This window comes from Cucurbita pepo, chromosome 16, assembly GCF_057944985.1.
Source record: "Cucurbita pepo subsp. pepo isolate OVF chromosome 16, ASM5794498v1, whole genome shotgun sequence".
Taxonomy (NCBI): Eukaryota; Viridiplantae; Streptophyta; class Magnoliopsida; order Cucurbitales; family Cucurbitaceae; genus Cucurbita; species Cucurbita pepo.
Window position 1 is genome coordinate 13,041,869 of NC_141813.1, and position 19,875 is coordinate 13,061,743.

A 19,875-nucleotide genomic window follows, 5' to 3' on the forward strand; every position below is an offset into this window, starting at 1 on the left:
GTCAAAATAAGAAAGAAAGGACGAAAAGAAAGAGAAAAAGGGTGAGAGTTGGGGGAGTGCAGTGATAGTGTTGGCAGAGTCGGCATGTCGATTATTCATCATGTAGCAGTCTGATTGAAACGACACGTCGTCATTACATAGTTATTATGATATGAATAGACATTGACAAAGAAAATAAGAAAGGAGTTCGTCAAAAGGTTTGAGTCCATTCCAATTCTCACGCCGGCTTCCCTTTAATTGCCGCTATAATTGATGATCGACTGTTCATTATTATTATTATTATTATTTTAATTTATAGTTTGAAAATCTACAAACAATAATGCAAAAACAAAATTAAAATCAATTCCCATTCCAAAACAGCTTGAGTTGACCCAAAATTTCCCTTCATTTTCCTTACAAATTAATTCCCACTGTTCTTTTGAATTCAACCCATATCATCAAATTCTGCGTGTGAATGAACAGTTCATCCCCTAAGATGGAATTAAATATAAAAGGAAGAAATTTTAATTTTGATTGTTTGTTTGTTTGTTTGTTTTGTTGGTGATGAGCGTATTAATTCGCTTCTTCCAGACTCCGTTTCTTTTACTTTCACTGTTTTTTTTTTGGTGATGCCTTTTCCTTTTCCTCCAAATCATTACAAGCCAGTTGTCCAATTAGACCCATCAACGATGAAGATCATCCCACTGCCCTCATCTCAACGGTGTTCGATGGATACCCATTTAGCTTTTCAGCGAAGATCCGATTCGAACCCGGTTTAAGGGCTTTGAATTTGGCGTTTGGGGAGTTGGGATTGAATTGAAATCGCATTTCAATATCTGGGTTTGATTAGTTTTTGACTCTCACTTTACTTTTCTTCTCTTGTTCTTCGTGTTCTTCGTGTTCTTGTTGTTGTTCTTCTTCTTCTTTTGCGTTTCCTTTACTGTTTTTTGTCTCTATGGTTTCCTCTATTGCAAACCAAGCTTCCTTTCCAGCTTGCAGAGAGGACCCTTTGTACTTGACGCTTTGCCTTACAATACCCACCAACCATTTTCATCCACCTCTTCTTTTCTGACCCTTTAAAATCCTCTCCAATTATCTTATTCAATCCTCTCCAAACATTTTTGTTTTTGTCTCCTCTTCTCCTCCTCCTCCTCCTCCTCTTCCATCTTCTATTGCCCCACTATCCCTACTTCTTCATTACTCCTTTTCTGCTCTCTCTTTTTGGGGCTCTGGATTTCTTGTTGGGTTTCAGTTCTTCCAGACAACATTTTGGCATATCCCCCCATGCTTTCCGCCTCTCCATTGCCTCAACACGATTCCCTTTGCTTCCCTTTCTGGGTCATGGAGGAACACCCAAATCTGGGTCCATAAGGTAAATCCCTCCTCTCTTGTTTCGTTGTTTCAGAAATTAGGTTTCCCCAAATGGGATTTTGTTTCATTTTCTGCTTAGTTCTCTTTGCTATACAACTGATGACATATAGCTATGTTCAAGGAAATGATGTTCTTAGTTTACTTTTGAAATGTATAAAGAAAGTACTGATGTATGGTCGTTTCTCTATTGCTAGGTTCTTAATTCTTAACTCATACATGAATTTCCAGATGGGGATGTGTTGAAACTTGTTAGGAGGAGGTTGAACTTGAAGTTCCCTTTGGTGTTTTAGCATACAATCCATCGGTAATGGCGTCCGGGAACTCGTTGAATGATCATTTATCTAAGAAGACTTCATTTTGGGGCTTGTCATTGTGGGTTTTGATATGCATTTGCATTGGTGCATTCATAGTTTTGATTCTTGGTTTGTTATCCATCTGGATCCTGTTTCGAAAAAAATCTAAAAGATCCATGGACAAGCTCCCCATTTCCCAGATACCTAATTTTTCAAAAGATATCAGGATAGATCAGGTTGGGACTCAAATTCCCAATGATCACCCTGAAAATAGGCTTCTTTCTGTTGATGTCAAAAGAAATCTTGAACATTCTGAAGTTATGGCTGTCACGAAATCGAGTGAACCTGATAACAATAGCCAATGTAGTTCCACTTATCAACACGAAAAACTTGGCAATTCACAATCTGGGGAAGAAGGAAGCTCTGGAAATGCTCGGAAGCAGGCTTCGAGGTCGCATGGTGGATATGGAGGAATTGTGCCACCGTCTCCTCTCGTTGGCTTGCCAGAAATTTCGCATCTTGGGTGGGGTCACTGGTTCACTCTCAGGGATCTAGAGCTTGCTACGAATCGTTTTTCGACTGAGAATATTCTTGGGGAAGGAGGATATGGAGTTGTGTATAAGGGCAGACTCATCAATGGCACTGAGGTTGCAGTGAAAAAACTTCTCAATAATCTGTAAGGATTTACTGGTCATCGAACCGTGTTGTTTTCTAAGGTAGTGTTTTCGGAAAACGTCTTTATGATTTGAAATGCATTTAGGGGTCAGGCTGAGAAAGAATTTAGAGTTGAAGTGGAAGCTATTGGCCATGTTCGACATAAGAATCTCGTCCGACTGCTCGGTTATTGCATAGAAGGAGTTCATAGGTACCAAAGAATTCATCATCAACTTTATGAACCCTTTTTCGGTCTCATAAAGTTGCTTTCACGAGTCGTATTTTAACGTTCCATTTTGTCTATGTTTTCTGAAATTTGATTGTTTCTCTGAAAAGGCTGCTAGAACTTGTCTTTACCTGTTATATTCATGTAGGATGCTAGTATATGAGTATGTGAACAATGGTAATCTAGAACAGTGGCTACACGGAGCCATGAGCCAACACGGCACGTTTACTTGGGAGGCTCGCATGAGGGTGCTTCTTGGCACGGCTAAGGCGTAAGTCTTCAAACGAGAGCGGAGTTTCGAGTTGATTTCTTCTAAAGTGCTGAGATGCAAATATATTAACTTTGTGCAGGCTTGCCTATTTACACGAAGCAATCGAGCCGAAAGTTGTTCATAGAGATATCAAATCGAGCAACATTTTGATTGATGATGAGTTCAATGCCAAAGTTTCTGATTTTGGATTGGCCAAACTCTTGGGCTCTGGAGAGAGTCACATCACAACTAGAGTTATGGGAACATTTGGGTATGACTGATAGTTTGTTTCATTCGATTGTACCATCTGAAACGACGATTCCTAATAGAGTTCGTGTTTTTTAAATCTTAGGTATGTGGCACCAGAATATGCAAATACGGGCTTGTTGAATGAAAAGAGTGACATTTATAGCTTTGGCGTTCTCCTGCTAGAAGCAATTACCGGGAGGGACCCTGTGGACTATGCTCGTCCTTCTAATGAGGTATCTATTATTATTTGATCTGTTTTGTGAGATCTCACATCGGTTGGAGAGGAGAACGGAACATTTTTTATAAGGGTGTGGAAACCTTTCCCTAGTAGATGCGTTTTAAAAACATTGAGGGAAACCTCGAAAGGGAAAGCTCAAAGAGAACAATATCTGCTAGCAGTTGGTTGTTACATGTTTTTACTATATCCTAACTTGATTAGTTGTACATGTCCTTGTCAATGCGTAATCACTCGGTTTGTTTGAGACTTGTCTCGCACCCTTATACCCACCTTCATCATTTTTACGAGCCCATATCCTTGCTTTTCGGTTGATCTCTAGTTCTAATCGAAGTAGCTTTTCTGGCTATATTTTTTGCTATCCCACTCATTTCATAAAGTATTTTACCTGGTTTAACAATAGCTACCACCATTTGATCGTAAAATATCAATCGCTTGTTGAAGAACATTGTGAATGGCGTCTTTGTTAGGTTAATCTCGTCGAGTGGCTAAAGATGATGGTAGCAACAAGGAGAGCAGAGGAAGTTGTGGACATGAACCTTGAGACCAAGCCAACAACTCGTGCTTTAAAACGTGCCCTTCTTGTCGCACTTCGGTGTATCGATCCAGAATCAATCAAGAGACCCAAGATGAGTCAAGTTGTACGAATGCTCGAAGCCGACGAATTTCCACTGCACGAGGTATCATCAAACTCAATATCAAAGTGTCATTTGTGTAGACTTCAAGAATTTCAGTGATGTTAGGATTTTTGTTGGAAAAGTTCATATTTTACATGTAACTGTGCAGGATAGAAGGAACCGAAAAAGCCGATCAATAAGCTTGGAGATCGAGTCGATGAAAGAAATATCAGGTTCAGAGGCGACGGGTGGGCCATCGGAGAGCCATAAATCAGAGAGAAACCATGGATAGAACTGAGCATAGTAAATTATATTTGTAAAGAGAAGTTTGAATTGATGGTGGTGTGGAGGTTCTGGTGTTTGTTGTGAAGAGTGGTGTAAAGGGGAGAGGAGGGCGGAAGACAAGACAAAAGGGGTCTGAGAGGGACAGAGAGAAGAAGGGGTTGAAAGAGATTGTACAGGCTTGTCTGAAGGACCACCGGACATGGCCATGCCCGACCTGCCTTCTCTTTACTTTTACATCATTGTAATTTCTTTTTCTCCTTTTTGGGCATTGTTCTCTGCATGCTCACCCTTACTCAACTCCTTAAGGTTTTCTTTGTCCGTTCCCCGTGTTTCGAATATCATTATACAACGATTGATGTCCATAAGCATCGATAGATCTTCGTTGGCACGAGGTCATGACTTTCGGAGACGAAGAAAGTGAGGTCATGCCTTTGTTGAGCATCATTGGGAATCAAAAGCAAGAAACGAAAAGTCTCCATTTGCCATTGGTTAGGGTACCTATGTTTCTTCCTCTCTTCGTAGAAGTGAACTCTATACCCTCCTTGTAACGACCCATGTCCAGGATCTATCTTCTCCTTGTAACAACCCATGTCCAAGATCTATCCCCTGCTTATAACGACCCCATGTCCAAGATCTATCCCCTCCTTATAACGACCCCATGTCCAGGTTTCTTCCTCCCTTCGTAGGAGTGAAGTCTATCCCCTCCTTGTAACGACCCATGTCCAGAATTCAATATCCAGATTTGACACCTGATGACTTCGACATTCTCTTACATCTCCTGCCTGCAAAATGGTTACCTACGTTCCTTCCTCTCTTCATAAGAGTGAAGTCTATCCCCACATAACAACATGAGTCCATCTATCATGTTTTGTCCTCTTTCACATATATTTCATGAAAAAATTTAGTAGGTCACCCTACATAAAATTGCTTCAAGTAAAGCACGCTTAACCATAAAGTCTTATAATAGAGTTACTGAAAAGTAAAGTGCACTTTGTTGGTATTGGTAGTAACTTTCATTTCCTTCGAGCCTCTCTTCATCTTATCCTTAGAATCGCTCTCATTGGAATATGACTTCGGTTCATTCATATACTTCTCGTTTATTTTTTAATGTTATATTAAAATTGCAACTCATTATAATTATTATGAATTGAAGTATAATGGAAAGGACATAAGAAATAGATTGAAAAGAAACAAAAATAAATCTTGGGATTCACAAAAATATGTGTTGCAGAATCGGCCAGTGACCAATGTTTGAATTCCAAGCTGTCCAAACTTTGACTTTTTTGTTCTTTTTGCTGTCGAATTAATCCAACGGTTGTTGGTTTGTGATTAGCTTAGTCAACATTTAATCAACATGCTTCTACTTTATTCAATTATGAAATTCAAATCAAATTAATTCAAACTTTAATATCCCATTTATGATTTCATTATTATCTATTTTCTGTTTACCATATGCTATCATTTCTTTTACTTCTCAATACTAAATATTTAATACTCTCACTTATTATTTCCATATAAAAATTAAATTCTTCCAAATTTTTACTTTTATTTTTTTTATATATGCATCTCCTATATACGTATAGATGCACAAATCCGACGTGCACCTACGTTAACTCGAACAATCACGTCTCATCGACATCAATTAATGATATACGAAGCTATCTTATATACAAGTAAAAACTAGAGATATCCATGGCGCAGGTGCAAGGACGAGAAAACTTGACTTTCCCATCCCATCTCGGCCGCCTATTTTTTTTTCCAATTCCCACTAAATTCTCCATTTATTTTTGTGGGGATCACGGGAAAGATTCCGATCATTATTCTTTAAAAATAGTTATTTTAAAGTTTTCATTTTTCAATATAATAGTTAATAATATATTCAAATATATTTATATTAAGCAGAACTGAGACTGGGACGAAGAATATAATTACGTCTCTAGCCCCATTTATCTAATTAGAACAAATATTTCCCACAATCTCTCTCATTTCCCGTCTAGACGAGGAATCTCCGAGATAGATTCCTGCGGATAAAGTAGACATTTCTCGTAAAAACCCTAATTTTCAATTCAAAAAGATATGTTACTAAAATAAAATAAAAATGAAAAACTAATCCACCCACCTACCTAACAGTGGGCTTTACTACAAGGTTTGATATTTTTAGTTTTTTTTTTTTTTTAATTAATCCAAATAATTACTCAACCCTTTCCCATTGCTCATGCATGATATATAATCACAAATAATAATAAAAATAAATAAATAAATAAATAAATAAAAATAAAAATAATATATAGTTCTTCACTCAGTTCATAAATTAAAGAGTATTAGGTGTAATACACTAAGCTTATAAACTCATAAATATTTCAAGAAATTAATAATAATCTCATGGGTTTTGCTTTGGATTTACCAGATCTTCCAGCACCCCATACCCAGGAACCTCGTAGTATTGTTGCTGCACATCCACCCCTCCATAGAACTCGCCGGACAAGATTCTCGCCGGAATCAACGACGGTGAAGCCGACGGCGGATAAACTCCGGCCACATTGTGCCCTCGAAGTGTAATCGGACAGTAGTGGTTATGTTTCCCTTCGTACGTTGTTACAACAAAACATGGATCTTCTGATGATCTTTCTACTCTCTTTTTCACACTGCAATTTTGACTCGTGCATTTATAATAACTTCTGCAACCCCACGAAAATCCGAGTTCAAATTCGATTTAGATCATATCGGAATTAGAAGAATCACAAACCCTTTCGACGGAAATTAAAAAAACGAAGCATTTCAAAAGTTTAGAGATTAAAATAGAACACAAAAAACTACAAAAGACAAACATTTTTAGGGTTATGAAATCAAACCATGAAAATTTACCATGAGATTTGGTTTTTTTACATTAATTTTGTACAAAAATGGGATAGAAACATAGAGATCTAAGAGATATATTTACCAAAGATTAGAACTTTAAGAAACCCTTTTACCCTAATGGGGGTTTGAGGTAAAAAAGTGAAGAAATTTGAGAGAAAAACATTGGAAAAGGCCTTTCCACGCCAAAAAAAAAAACTAAGCATTTCAAAAGTTTAGAGATTAAAATAGAACACAAATGAATCATGAAACTACAAAATACAAACATTTTTAGGGTTATGAAATCAAACCATAAAAATTTACCACGAGATTTGGTTTTTTTACACTAATTTTGTACAAAAATGGGATAGAAACATAGAGATCTAAGTGATATATTTACCAAAGATTAGAACTTTAAGAAACCCTTTTACCCTAATTGGGGGTTGAGGTAAAAAAGTGAAGAAATTTGAGAGAAAAACCTTGGAAAAGGGCTGTTTTTGACAGCTTTTTGCCCATATTTTCTCCATCTATACCCATCTTCAAGGTTATCAATTTCAGATTTGGTCAAGAACGCAAATCTTGGCCCTTTTTCTCTTTTCTCCTTCTTTTTTCGTCCATCCCTGTTCAATTCAATTCAATCAAACCAAACCCTAGTAGCAATTCAACCAAAAAAAAAAAAAACCCATATAATCAAACACCTACAATTTCACCTCCCCACTCTTGGCTGAATCGCTACCACCGGCGGCGGCCTCGACCGATGAACACGTAGTCGAGGAATTCGGCGTTGATGGATGCTCGCCGATCGCCACCGACTCTCCGAGACCCAACGACTTCTTCAAAGCATCATTGATTGGAGAAATAGCTTCCGATGACGAGCACGATATGTCGATGTCGGTAGAGAGGAAGTTGTTGTAGTCATATAAGAAATCAGAGTAAAACCCCACATTAGAAGGATCAAAAGCTTCAAAATTTGGGTAATAAGGATCCTTCTCATGATCTTCATTATTTGACATTGAAAAAACAAAGGAACCAGAAGAGCTGTGGGAATAGAAGCTACAAAGATAACCCTCAATTTGCTTCTTCTTTCTTTCTTTTGGGTGTATGTAAAAAAGTGAACTTTACCTTAAATTTTCATAAAATTATTTTTTTTTTTTAAATATCTATCTATACATTAAATATCGTCACGATGACCACCGATATTTGGCTAATTAAGTGGAAGATTTTAAGATAAGTCGTAATCGATATAAGAATATGGTTTAGAGGTCAAAAATTTGTGGTTTTTACAATACTAAATTATGAGAGTTAGGCAGAGATGTGTCACTGACATTTCACTGTGTCATTTACCTATAATGCAGGAAGACGTCCATGAGATTCTTTCTTTGTTTCTTTTTTAAGTTAACTTATTTTTCAAGAAAAATAATAAATAATTTAATTTATTATTATTATTATTATTATTTTGAAGTATATGGTTTGTAAACTATAGAATATACGAAATTAATAATTCTAACTGTTCCTCTGTCACGCTTATGAATTGGACTATGATCCAATTTCATCATTTGTGAATCTTTAGGCCTGCAACTCTATTACCTTTTTTTTTTTTGTTTTTTCGTTCTTGAGTTCATGTATGTAAGCGTGTCGTAGATAATGTTTGTCCAAGATGTAACAGCTCAAGTTAACAGATATTGTCCTTTTTGGATTCTTCCTTTCGGACTACCTTTCAAGGGTTTTAAAACGTGCTAGGGAGAGGTTTCCACACCCATATAGAAGAATGTTTCGTTCTCATTTGCAACCCATGTGGAATCTCACACACGGGAACAACTCAACGGACTTTGTAGCTTAGATCAAGGCCGTTATAGTTAATAAGTATAATTATTTTACGAAAAAACATAAAGGAAAGGGAAGAAAAGTTATGAAAATGGTGCATGGTGCGTGCACTATACATCTTTTCACTCTTACAACGGCATTCATTTAAGGCAATGAAATGATTAAAGAATTGTGTACTATAAAATAAGACCAAATTTTGATATGACATGCAAAACCCGCCTCATATGCAATTGAAGCGATGAAATGATATCGACCCTATCTCAAATGTAATGCAACACGCTAAAATCTAACGAGTATACGAGTAAAACTGTAATAGTCCAAGCCCACTACTAGTAGATATTATTCGCTTTGGCCCATCACGTGTCACCGTCAAACCTCATGGTTTAAAAACGAGTATATTAAGGAGAGATTTCCACACCCTTATAAATAATGCTTAATTCCCCTCTCCAACCGACGTAGGATCTCACAATCCATACTCTTTGAGGGTCTAACGTCCTCACTGACACACTGCCCAATGTCTAGCTCTCATACCATTTGTAACAACCAAAGTTCACTGTTAGCCACTTTGGATCGTTTCATTTCACTATCAGTCTCGTAGTTTTATTAGGGAGAGGTTTGAGACGGTAGAATGATCATCATGAAATATAATGAAAGAATCATATATAATAATAATAATAATGTGTCCAATCTGATTGATATTGATGGAATAATTATTATAAAAAAAAAAAAAAAAAAAAAAAAAAAAAAAAATCCCACATGGCATGTGACCATACAAAATCAATGAACCCAGCTGGGGAAGAGCTTGACATTATTGACTTATAATTTTGTCTACTTTTAAAATTACAATTTTATTATTTCAATATGAATTTTATTTTCCTTTTTATATGTAAAAAATAAAAATAAAACTGTTGTTTCTTGCCACAATTTTAGTCAATCGGGGGCAGTTATAAGTTAGGTCTCTTAATTTTAATTTAATTCATATTTTTAAGGGAATATTTTGAATGTTTAAGGATAAATAATAAGAATAATAATAACATAATTAAATATATATATTAATGTGAGTGGAAATTTCAAAGTCAAAGAGATGCAGTCTTCCAAAGAAAAACAGCCTCCAACCACTAAAGTGGGGTTTTTTATTTTTGTTTTTAATTTTTAATACACCAAAGGAATCTTTATAATTTAAATGTGTTGATGGGTGTGACCCCAAGACATTATATTTCATGTCAGAACCTTATAACAATTCATAATTAATTAAATAATATAAAGTTTGATAATCAAAACACCACTTTATTCAACCAGCTGACTATTTTTCGATATTAACGACCTCAAAAGTCAACATTTCTCTTTTACACATAATGTTTTAGAATTTCAAATTAAATTTATGACATAGAACAGTGTGGTGTGGCGATGATCTAGAATAGACATCTGTGTTATTATTATAATTTTTAATTTATTTTTAGAAAATATTAAAATAATATTATAATTAAAAAAAAAAAAAAATAGGGGTGGAAAAAATGAGTTAGGTTGGATGTGATAATGATTTAGGAGGGTGTCAATATCACCTGTTATGTAGTAGGGTTAAAAATTAATAATCGTGTAATGTAGGGAGTTTTTTGCAAATTGTTGTACTTTTGAGGGGTGCGGCGGCAAAAAGAATATAAATTGGGGGAGAAATGGTGTTGGATGGAATATTGGGCTTAAGTCTTGTTCCACGTCGTTTCATGTGGGCCCATTTATTAATGCTGCTTCCCAGTCCAACCGACGTGTCACTGCCAACGCCAACCCAACGTTATCAAATATTGTCTATTTTAATTCGTTACATTAAACCCGTTTATTAGACAGAGATTTTTACACCCATATAAAAAATACTTTATTTTCCTCTCGGAATCTCAAAAGGTATATCGGTAGTTAATATGCCTCGTTTTATCGGCCGTTATTTTTTAGAATTATTTGAAAACATCACTTAAAAAAAAAAAAAAATTATGGGCTTAGAGGCCCAAATGCAAGGTACAAATAGTTTGGACCAATATCGTATGTGGGCTTTCTATTTATCGTAAGAATTAGATCATAAATGTCCACTCATGACTTTATTTTGGACTTCTTTAAACGGCCTCATACCAATAGAGATAATATTAGTTGATTATATGATCATTCTCTAAATTAGTCAACGTGGGATTTTCATCCCACACATTTAATATATGATAATAGAAAAATAAATAATATATTTATGGGTTATATTAATATGCGAAAAAAAAAATAGAACTTCAACAGCTTTAAAATGAGTGCAATCTTGAACCCAATGGGTCAAAAGTGAGAAAAAAAAAATTGGAATCCCACTTTTATTTTTCTCAAAATATTGCTTCTCACACTTCCTTTTTCCCTTTTTATTTTAATTTTTATTTTAATTTTATATTATTAGTAAGGAGTATAAATATTCTCTGTATTGAATTATTGGTAATTTCACTTGAAAATTTAAGCCTGGTTCAAATTAAATTTTAAAATATTTGACTTGAGTTTATGTGGGTCAAAATGGTAGGTATTTCAGCAATAATTAATAATAATAATAAACGAGTAGAAATTAATAAAGTGGGAAGAGTATATAATTAAATGGGAATTAATTGAATATTTTAATTTAATTGAAAAGGGTGGAATTGGATAAATCTGATAAAGACAAAGTATTTAGACCATATGACCATAGTTTATCACTTTTCAATATGTTAATTAAAGTGAAAATGTCACCATCTCCCTAACCACACTCCACATGAATATTATTAATAATTATTATATGAAAAAAAAAAAAACATAATAAATAAAATTAAATATTAGAAAAATAGTAGGCTGGATTTGAAGTGCCTTCAGAAGAGGTGGATGCACGGAAACATTTGCCCTCCCTTCCTTTTCTTTGCTTTTACTTTTTATTTTTTAATCTTTTTCCTTTTTCTTTTTTTCTTTTTTTACCATTTTTTGGATTAACCCCGGATTAGAAGAAAAAGAAAAAGCAACAAATATCCACATCAGCAGCATCATTGCTTACATCACTTGCCACCTCACCCCAACATACCCAACATAAATTCCAAAATAATCTGCCATTTTCCAGTCTTTTATTAATTAATTAATTTATTTATTTATCTTCCATTGGCTGCGCTTTGGAACCATCCACTCCCATATTTAATAAAATCTTTACTGTCATTTCAAATGTTCGCTCGGCGCATCAAGTTCCCACTCACAAATCGCGTTCACTTCTTCTTCGTCTCTCTGTGTCTCAATCTCAGAGACACCCACCTCTACAACTCCGACCACCACCACCTTCCGATCATCGGCGGAGGAAACAGAGAGGGTCTCTGCGAATGGATGGGGGTTTCACTTGTACCACTCTAATCCTGTTCCTGTTCCTCTTCATTCACTGTCTTTTCCCAGGTCAGAACTCTAATAAGCTCATCTTCTTTTCATGTTTTCTTCAATCAATGAATCCATTAAAGTAGTTCTTGTTCTTCTGTCCTGTTCTTGGATCTTTTCTTTTATGCTTTTCATGTTGTCGACTTCAATTTTGAATGCCTAAAAATGGGTTTGTTGTTTTGTTTGTACCCTTTTCCCCTAAATGGAAACCAGGTTCATCAAGCGCAGATCCCACGCAAAAACAGGGCAAATACAGAGCAGCCTCTTCGACCCATCAAAAGGACATCACCACCCCAATAACCACCGTCCCAACAATCAACATCCCCACTACTTCCAACCCCGATTCCGTCTCCCCGACCATCACAACCCCAAGCTTTACCCCTGCAACCACCGCCACCGGTGGCTCCAGCTGGTGCATTGCCAGTCTCGGCGCATCGCAGGCAGTCTTGCAACTAGCTCTGGACTACGCTTGCGGCATGGGCGGCGCCGATTGCTCCGCGATTCAAACCGGTGGAAGCTGCTACAACCCAAATTCAGTTCGAGATCATGCTTCTTACGCCTTCAATAGCTATTATCAGAAAAACCCACTTCCGAATAGCTGTAATTTTGGAGGCACTGCCGTGATCACCAGTACTAATCCCAGTAAGCTATCTTTATCGCTTTCGATAATTAGGGTTTTGGTTAGGTGAGTAATAATTGTGTTTTTTAATGTTGTCACAGGCAGTGGCTCGTGCGAGTACCCATCAACAAGGTGAGCCCTCTGCAACCAGTTTGATCAATAAATTTTTGAAATGAAATTAAAATGTTAGTTGAAATTGGATTTATTTGCATTTGCATTTACAGCACGAGTTCATCGATTCTCAACACTACAAATTCAAGCGGCTCCACCGTGTTCGGCGCTTCTCCTTCCGGCCCCTCCACCTCCTCGTCGGCACCCAAATACTCCTCCTCCGCCCTCTTCCTTCTTCTTATTGCTTTCTAGAAACTTCTGCAATTTCTCAACGATTTTTGTAAAGTAATATTGGGCCGGAATATCTTTATAGAGAATAGTCTGATGCATCTCTGGAGGCCCAAGAACGGTGTGCTTAATGGGCTTTGACAAGCCCATTTGAAATTCGTGGTTATGTGGGCCCTACAATCGTCAAACGGAAGCAAAGCCGAAGCGGAAGCCAGGTATATTCCTTCATCGGACCTTTTTATCTTTTTTCGCCACCACGCAAGGGGAAGGGCAAATGCGTCAATTCACCTTCTCTTGGGCCTTTACGTCACTCTTACACTACTATATTCTTCCTCCCATTTTATATAATAATAATAATAAATAAATAAATAAATAAATAAATAATTGTAGAAGTCAAAGGAACCTAGACAGAATTTGTATATTAATTATTTAATCTTAGCTTACCTAATTTCATTAAATAAAATCCCCAACTGATTCCATATATACATTTCTAGCATGTAACGGCCACTTGGGTTAATAAACTGACCAATTGTTATAAATAGTATGTCATTAATTCAGTCAAAAATAATAAAAAGAAAGATTAATTAATAATTAATAATTGGTGGGACCCACGTCAATTTCTATTATTTATTTTTTAATAAGGGAAATTTAAGATTTTTTTATTTTTATTATTTATTTTTATTGGTGATATCCAATGGTTGCCATTTATAGCACTATAATGATTGCTGAGTGGAATATCCACAATAAGGCCAAAAAAATTGTAAATATATTTATAATTCTATGTTTTTAATAATATTATTTTATTTGTTTATTTAATATATATTATTTTTATTTCCAATGTTTTCATTGGGAAATCTTCCACTCGCCATGATTGTCTCCTGCCTTCCCTTTACACAACAAACCCATATGAAAGAAGCTTTCCAAAAGCCTTTTGGGCTGTTTAAATAATAAGTACAATCATTGAAATATGTTATTTATATTTTATTTTTGATAAATAGTTTTTAATATTATAAATTTAATTACTATGCCCATAAACACGTTGGATGAAACGTCGACGTTTGGAGTTAGGTGTTGCACCTGCCTGGCTTCTATCTACTCATACCTCTTCAACATCTTTGTTAATAAAAATATATATATTTAATAATGCAAAATTGTCCTAATTAACCGACACGTGTTAAGTAATAAAATTAAAAAAAAGTCTTAATTTAATAAATAATTTTGCTGGGTCGTGGGAGTACGGAAAGTGTATGACAGCTGAACGTCCAAAGTGGACCCTCAAGGGAGGACTGGGCAATGACAACGCTGGAGAAATTGAACACGTGTCAGTATGACGTGGCAATATTCGGAACCTCCCTTCTCACACACAATTAAAAAAGAGGCCATTCTTCCCGAAATAGCCTCACATTCTCCTCATATTACCATCTTACCCTTCCCTTTCCTTTTCCCCCCCTTTTTAACATGCATGGTGCGTGCCTTTCGTTACCAAATAATAATTTTAATAAATAAATAAATAAATTCAAATTTATCATTTATGTAAAAAAAATATATTTATTCCTTACAGAGTTATAATACTATATTATTATTTTAAAAAATTATTATTTTTCTAAATTAATTTTTTTTTAAAAAAAAGAAAAAGAAAAAAAAGGCAGCCTCCATAATCACTCCTAAATTTATTACTCTCTATATCTCCGGATATTCCTCCCATTTCCTCTCTGGACTTTTCTCTCTCTAGATTTTTTCTCTCTCTTTCCGCCATTTTTTTGTCGGTGCGGTGCAGATCCTGGAGCTTCCATTTCGTCGGTGGATATCGACTTATCTCGCCGCTCTAATTGTAAAGGGAAATTGAGATTGAGGGGTTTTGTTTTGTTGTCTTTCCTTTTTTATAATTTGGAATTGGATTTGTTTGGGATTACGAGGCGGTGGAATTTGGAAGATAATTGTTGTTTTTCTAGATCTGTATATTGACTATTTTATGTAGACTGTTATAGAACTTATAGAAATCTAGTTGTCATTGGTGTTCTTTGTGCAAAAATAGAAGGGGATTATTGGGTTTTGGTTTGATGGAGGATCGGGGACGGGCGATGGAAAAAGTGCGCTGCTCTGTTTGTCATCCGGTAGGTATGCCGGCAACAGACGCACAAATGTGGCTGAGTTTTTGAGAACCAATCGGATTCTGCTTGGTTTTATTGACTTTTTTTTAAGAACTCTTGAAGCTGTTCTTGCTTGAGAATCTGGAGTTTTCCCCCCATTTTGCCCAGAATGCAGCAAGATCAAGGCAAAAAGGTGAATCTCTCTCTTGAATACCTGATTAATGAAATCCTTTGTGTTTCTTGCTACAAGAAGGCTTTGATTTTCGGTTTTTGCAAGATTTCCAGATTCTGCCAGAAGGATGAACTTTAGTTACTTATTTATTCATCTTTATACATGCGATCTGTTTAGTTTGGGATGAAATTGAATTTTTCCTTCTTGTGGGTGTTCTTCTCTAATCAGTTTATGCAACAGAATTCGACCGAAATGGAGTTTTTCTCTGATTATGGCGATGCCAGTAGATACAAAATTCAGGAAGTAATCGGGAAAGGAAGCTATGGGGTTGTGTGTTCTGCTATTGACACACGCACTGGCGACAAGGTTGCAATAAAGAAGATACACAATATTTTTGAGCATATATCTGATGCTGTTAGAATTCTTCGTGAGATTAAGCTGCTTAGACTTCTTCGCCATCCTGATATTGTTGAAATTAAACATGTTATGCTGCCACCTTCACGGAGGGATTTCAAAGATATCTACGTTGTTTTTGAGCTGATGGAATCAGATCTTCACCAAGTTATTAAAGCTAATGATGATCTTACTCGAGAACATTACCAGTTTTTCCTTTACCAACTTCTTCGTGCATTAAAATATATCCATACAGGTTCTGAGCTTTGATTTGTTTTGGTACTTCACTGTGTGGGCTGGCTCAGTGTTGTTATTATCTTGTTTTGATCTTACAGCCTTAAGCTAATTGCTTTCATCTTCTTTAGGCGCATCTGACTCAAAGCTTCATTTTGCAGCTAATGTCTACCATCGAGATTTAAAACCAAAGAATATATTAGCAAATTCAAATTGTAAACTTAAAATATGTGATTTTGGATTGGCAAGAGTTGCGTTCAGTGACACGCCAACGACAATTTTCTGGACGGTATGTCAGAGATTTACCATGCTTTGGAAAGAATTTAGTTTGGCCAATACTCATTTGTGTAAAATTAATGGTGTTTCTTGTGTTCTTGGTTTGAATGATAAAACCTTAAGCATTTTGTATTTGATGATAACGTAGGATTATGTTGCTACTAGATGGTACCGGGCGCCCGAGCTCTGTGGTTCATTTTTCTCTAAGGTATGCTTCTTCTAGAGTTTCTTTTCAGTTACTTACTAGACGAGACTGTCACTTGCTCAGGTGCTGTATATAGAATACTAGATATTGCAAATGATTTGTGAAACGTGAGACCACTATCCAATGCTTTTCTTGATATATGTTCAAATTTTATTACCGATGACTTCGTTTCTCGGTCTTTAATCTTTTGACTTCTTTTTCCTGAGTGAACTCATTACTTGCTGGTTGAATACAGTATACACCTGCAATTGATATATGGAGCATTGGCTGCATATTTGCTGAAGTCTTAATGGGGAAGCCACTTTTTCCTGGTAAAAACGTTGTTCACCAGCTTGATTTGATGACAGATCTCCTTGGAACTCCTTCACTAGATACAATCTCCAGGGTAGGAAAATTCTTCAATTCCCACATTATGCTCTACAAGATTCCTTGGTTTTGAATCCATTCACGAATCTAGCAATGTTCTGTAGTTAACAAGGTTCTTCTGTTGATGAATGTAGGTACGCAATGACAAGGCTAGAAGATATTTAACTACTATGAGGAAAAAACAGCCAGTGCCATTTGCTCAAAAGTTTCCTAACGCAGATCCTTTAGCACTGAGACTTCTAGAAAGGTTGCTTGCTTTCGATCCAAAAGATAGGCCGACTGCTGAAGAGGTCTTGCATTTTCCTATAAAATCTTTACTCTATTTTGAATATGCTTATTTGAAAAGTGCGTTTTATATATGGTTATATTGGGGAAAGTTGAAACGTTTGCCTCGGTCTTTCGTGTCAGGCACTGGCTGATCCATACTTCAAGGGATTGGCAAAAATTGAGAGGGAACCTTCCTGCCAGCCAATCTCAAAGATGGAATTTGAATTTGAGAGGCGGAGGGTCGCAAAAGAAGACATTCAAGAGCTAATCTTCCGGGAGATACTAGAATATCACCCTCAGCTACTAAAAGATTACATGAATGGGACTGAGAGGACAAATTTTCTATATCCAAGGTTGTGATTATCATCATCATAATATAATTATATTATCCTCTAGATTTCTTCTTATTATTTATTGTGCATATATGTGCAGTGCTGTCGACCAATTTAGAAAGCAGTTTGCACATCTGGAGGAAAATGGTGGTAAAAGTGCGCCGGTTATTCCTCTTGACAGGAAGCATGTATCCCTTCCAAGGTAAATATGATTCTTTCATCTCAAGAGAATTTTGTGCTTTTTGCTTCCTTGTCGGTAGAAAATAAGTATAATACCTTTGATGCTGTTAGAAATAATCTTAATCCATTGGCTAGTATGGCAAATTCAGAATCTGTGCATTTCTATGGATCATGTGTCCTATAGCGAACATAAAATCGAAATACCAAATGAACACCACACTGGGGTGAGTGATGGATCTCAACAACTATCATCCTGAACACATGCCATCTCAGATTTTTGTGGTACATGGTTTGTAATAGCCCAAGCCCATCGCTAGCAGATATTATCCTCTTTGGGCTTTCCCTTTCAGACTTCCCTCAAGGTTTTTAAAACTCATCAGCTAGAAATTAGTTTCCACACCCTTATAAAGTATGCTTCATTCTCCTTCCTAACCGATGTGAGATTTTACCATCCACCCCCTAGCACTCGTCCTCCCTGGCAATCGTTACCTGCTCCAATCGATGTGGGACCCTCCAATCAACCTCTTTTCGGGCCCCAACGTCCTTGTAACAGTCCAAGCTCACCGCTAGTAGATATTGTCTGCTTTGACCCGTTACGGATCACCGTTAGCATCACGGTTTTAAAACGCGTCTGCTAGGGAGAGGTTTCCCCACACTTATAAAGAATGCTTTGTTCTTCTCCCCAACTGATACGAGAACTTCTCCCCAACTGATACGAGAACTTACATGAACTTACATGGTTGATCTTTTACTGCATTATTGTTTTGTATCATTCAATTATGATGTGATACATGGGATGTCTGATATAACCAGGTCAACAGTTGTACACTTGAACCCGGTCTACTCTAAGAACCTAATAAATAATGTACCCCTTCAAGATGTGAAGATCTCCGAAGAGTCATACCGAAAGAATTCCCGAGATGGTGAAGGACGGCTAACAAATATATCAAGGACCATGCAGGCACCACAGAAAATCCCGATTGGTACTTGTGCAACTTTTCTTATCTTTACATGTTTGACCATTCAAATATCAGATTTACCGATTCCTCGACCGTGTTTCACTTCAGCAGCTAAGCCTGGAAGAGTGGTTGGACCAGTAATAGCAGATGAGAATGGGAGGGTAGTGAAGGAACCATATGATCCAAGAACGTTGATCAGAGGAGCCATTCTTCCTCCTACATATCACTACCAAAAACCCATTGCTGGAAATCAAGAAAGATCTGCAGCAGAAACAAAACTGGATATTTCATTAAGAGCCACTAAGCAAGCATCCCAGTGTGGCATGGCTTCCAAATTAGGATCAGATATAGCCATCAGCATCGACTCGAACCCTTTTTACATGACACGAGCAGGAGTGAACAAGGTCGAACTCAAGGACCAAATATCCATCGACACAAACTTTCTGCAGGCCAAGGCTGCCCAATACAGTGGTCTGGGTGCAGCAACGGCCACCACCACATCGGTCGCTCACAGAAAGGTGATTGCTGGTCAGTATAGCATGACGAAGATGTACTAGTAAGTAAGTAAATGTTGGTCACAGTGAGAGATGCTCCTCCAAGTACTCCTTCCTGGTTCAGATAGAAAAAGGCATTTGATGATAGAAGAAGAAGTGAGAGGAGAGGAGAGGAGGGTGGCCGTCAGCTCGGCTGGTTTGTGTGTAAGAATAGATGGAAGAGAGGTTAGTGGGCTCTCAAGAAATTAGATTTATGAGGCTATATTTAAATGCACAGTTAGCTTGTAATAAGAAACTGTACATTAGGAAAATGCAAAAAACAACTATACTATAATACCTCGGCCCTTCAAAGCCGGAAGTGAAACCTTATTATATAAACCCCAATACAGAAACAAATTTGTCATTGATGTCTGATTCTATGAATTCATGTCCTGTTTCATTCTTAGCATTCTTAGCATAGCGTCTGTGTTTGTTTTGGCCAATTACGTATCGCTCTTGAACTGTGTTCGTGGCTGATTTGGTTCATTACGCATTGTTATCAGCCTCACAATTTTTTATAACGTGTCTGTTAGGGAGAGGTTTTCGTACCCTTCTACGAAATGGTTCGTTGTCGGTCTGTGTTCGATCCATTCTGATATGGGCCGGGTGTTCGATCCATTCTGATATGGGCCGGGCAAATAAACAGCTCTGGCTCATCAATGTAATTGGGCCGTATTCATGAGCCCAAATAAAGAT

General features: G+C 36.7%; 4 protein-coding genes across 9 annotated transcripts; 3 read left to right on the top strand and 1 right to left on the bottom strand.

The window, feature by feature from the left end:
- The first annotated feature begins 583 nt into the window (after window positions 1–583).
- Window positions 584–4,477, top strand: LOC111777834 (putative receptor-like protein kinase At2g42960). Of its 2 annotated transcripts, none has more exons than XM_087118625.1 (8): window positions 584–1,351; window positions 1,579–2,319; window positions 2,404–2,508; window positions 2,672–2,794; window positions 2,874–3,044; window positions 3,126–3,255; window positions 3,728–3,937; window positions 4,044–4,477. In XM_087118625.1, exons 2-8 carry the CDS (start codon window positions 1,658–1,660, stop codon window positions 4,164–4,166), a joined length of 1,524 nt encoding a protein of 507 aa, XP_086974751.1. In that variant the 5' UTR covers window positions 584–1,351; window positions 1,579–1,657; the 3' UTR covers window positions 4,167–4,477. The 2 variants fall into 2 exon arrangements, with proteins under 2 accessions (XP_086974751.1, XP_023513325.1); XM_023657557.2 differs by having other exon boundaries at window positions 585–1,351; window positions 1,545–2,319.
- A 1,978-nt stretch (window positions 4,478–6,455) lies between these two features.
- On the bottom strand, window positions 6,456–8,129 carry LOC111777073 (WRKY transcription factor 23-like). 2 transcript variants are annotated; one of them, XM_087118716.1, is made up of 3 exons: window positions 7,697–8,129; window positions 7,474–7,614; window positions 6,456–6,804 (listed from the first exon to the last, which is right to left on the bottom strand). In XM_087118716.1, the coding sequence occupies exons 1-3, from the start codon at window positions 8,005–8,007 to the stop codon at window positions 6,540–6,542; spliced, it is 717 nt and encodes a 238-aa protein (XP_086974842.1). In that variant the 5' UTR covers window positions 8,008–8,129; the 3' UTR covers window positions 6,456–6,539. The 2 variants fall into 2 exon arrangements, with proteins under 2 accessions (XP_086974842.1, XP_023512278.1); XM_023656510.2 differs by having other exon boundaries at window positions 6,456–6,837; window positions 7,697–8,123.
- A 3,835-nt stretch (window positions 8,130–11,964) lies between these two features.
- Window positions 11,965–13,942, top strand: LOC111777651 (Carbohydrate-binding X8 domain superfamily protein). Its single transcript, XM_023657347.2, has 4 exons — window positions 11,965–12,235; window positions 12,428–12,856; window positions 12,935–12,965; window positions 13,058–13,942. The coding sequence occupies exons 1-4, from the start codon at window positions 12,166–12,168 to the stop codon at window positions 13,194–13,196; spliced, it is 669 nt and encodes a 222-aa protein (XP_023513115.1). The 5' UTR covers window positions 11,965–12,165; the 3' UTR covers window positions 13,197–13,942.
- Window positions 13,943–14,854: 912 nt separating this feature from the next.
- LOC111776996 (mitogen-activated protein kinase 20) lies at window positions 14,855–19,547 on the top strand. Of its 4 annotated transcripts, none has more exons than XM_023656427.2 (10): window positions 14,855–15,455; window positions 15,663–16,083; window positions 16,223–16,350; window positions 16,486–16,545; window positions 16,778–16,927; window positions 17,043–17,198; window positions 17,317–17,528; window positions 17,608–17,709; window positions 18,501–18,670; window positions 18,758–19,547. In XM_023656427.2, the coding sequence occupies exons 1-10, from the start codon at window positions 15,432–15,434 to the stop codon at window positions 19,201–19,203; spliced, it is 1,869 nt and encodes a 622-aa protein (XP_023512195.1). In that variant the 5' UTR covers window positions 14,855–15,431; the 3' UTR covers window positions 19,204–19,547. The 4 variants fall into 4 exon arrangements, with proteins under 4 accessions (XP_023512195.1, XP_023512197.1, XP_023512194.1 ...); XM_023656429.2 differs by having other exon boundaries at window positions 15,675–16,083; XM_023656426.2 differs by having other exon boundaries at window positions 14,856–15,455; window positions 18,755–19,547.
- The last annotated feature ends 328 nt before the right edge of the window (window positions 19,548–19,875 follow it).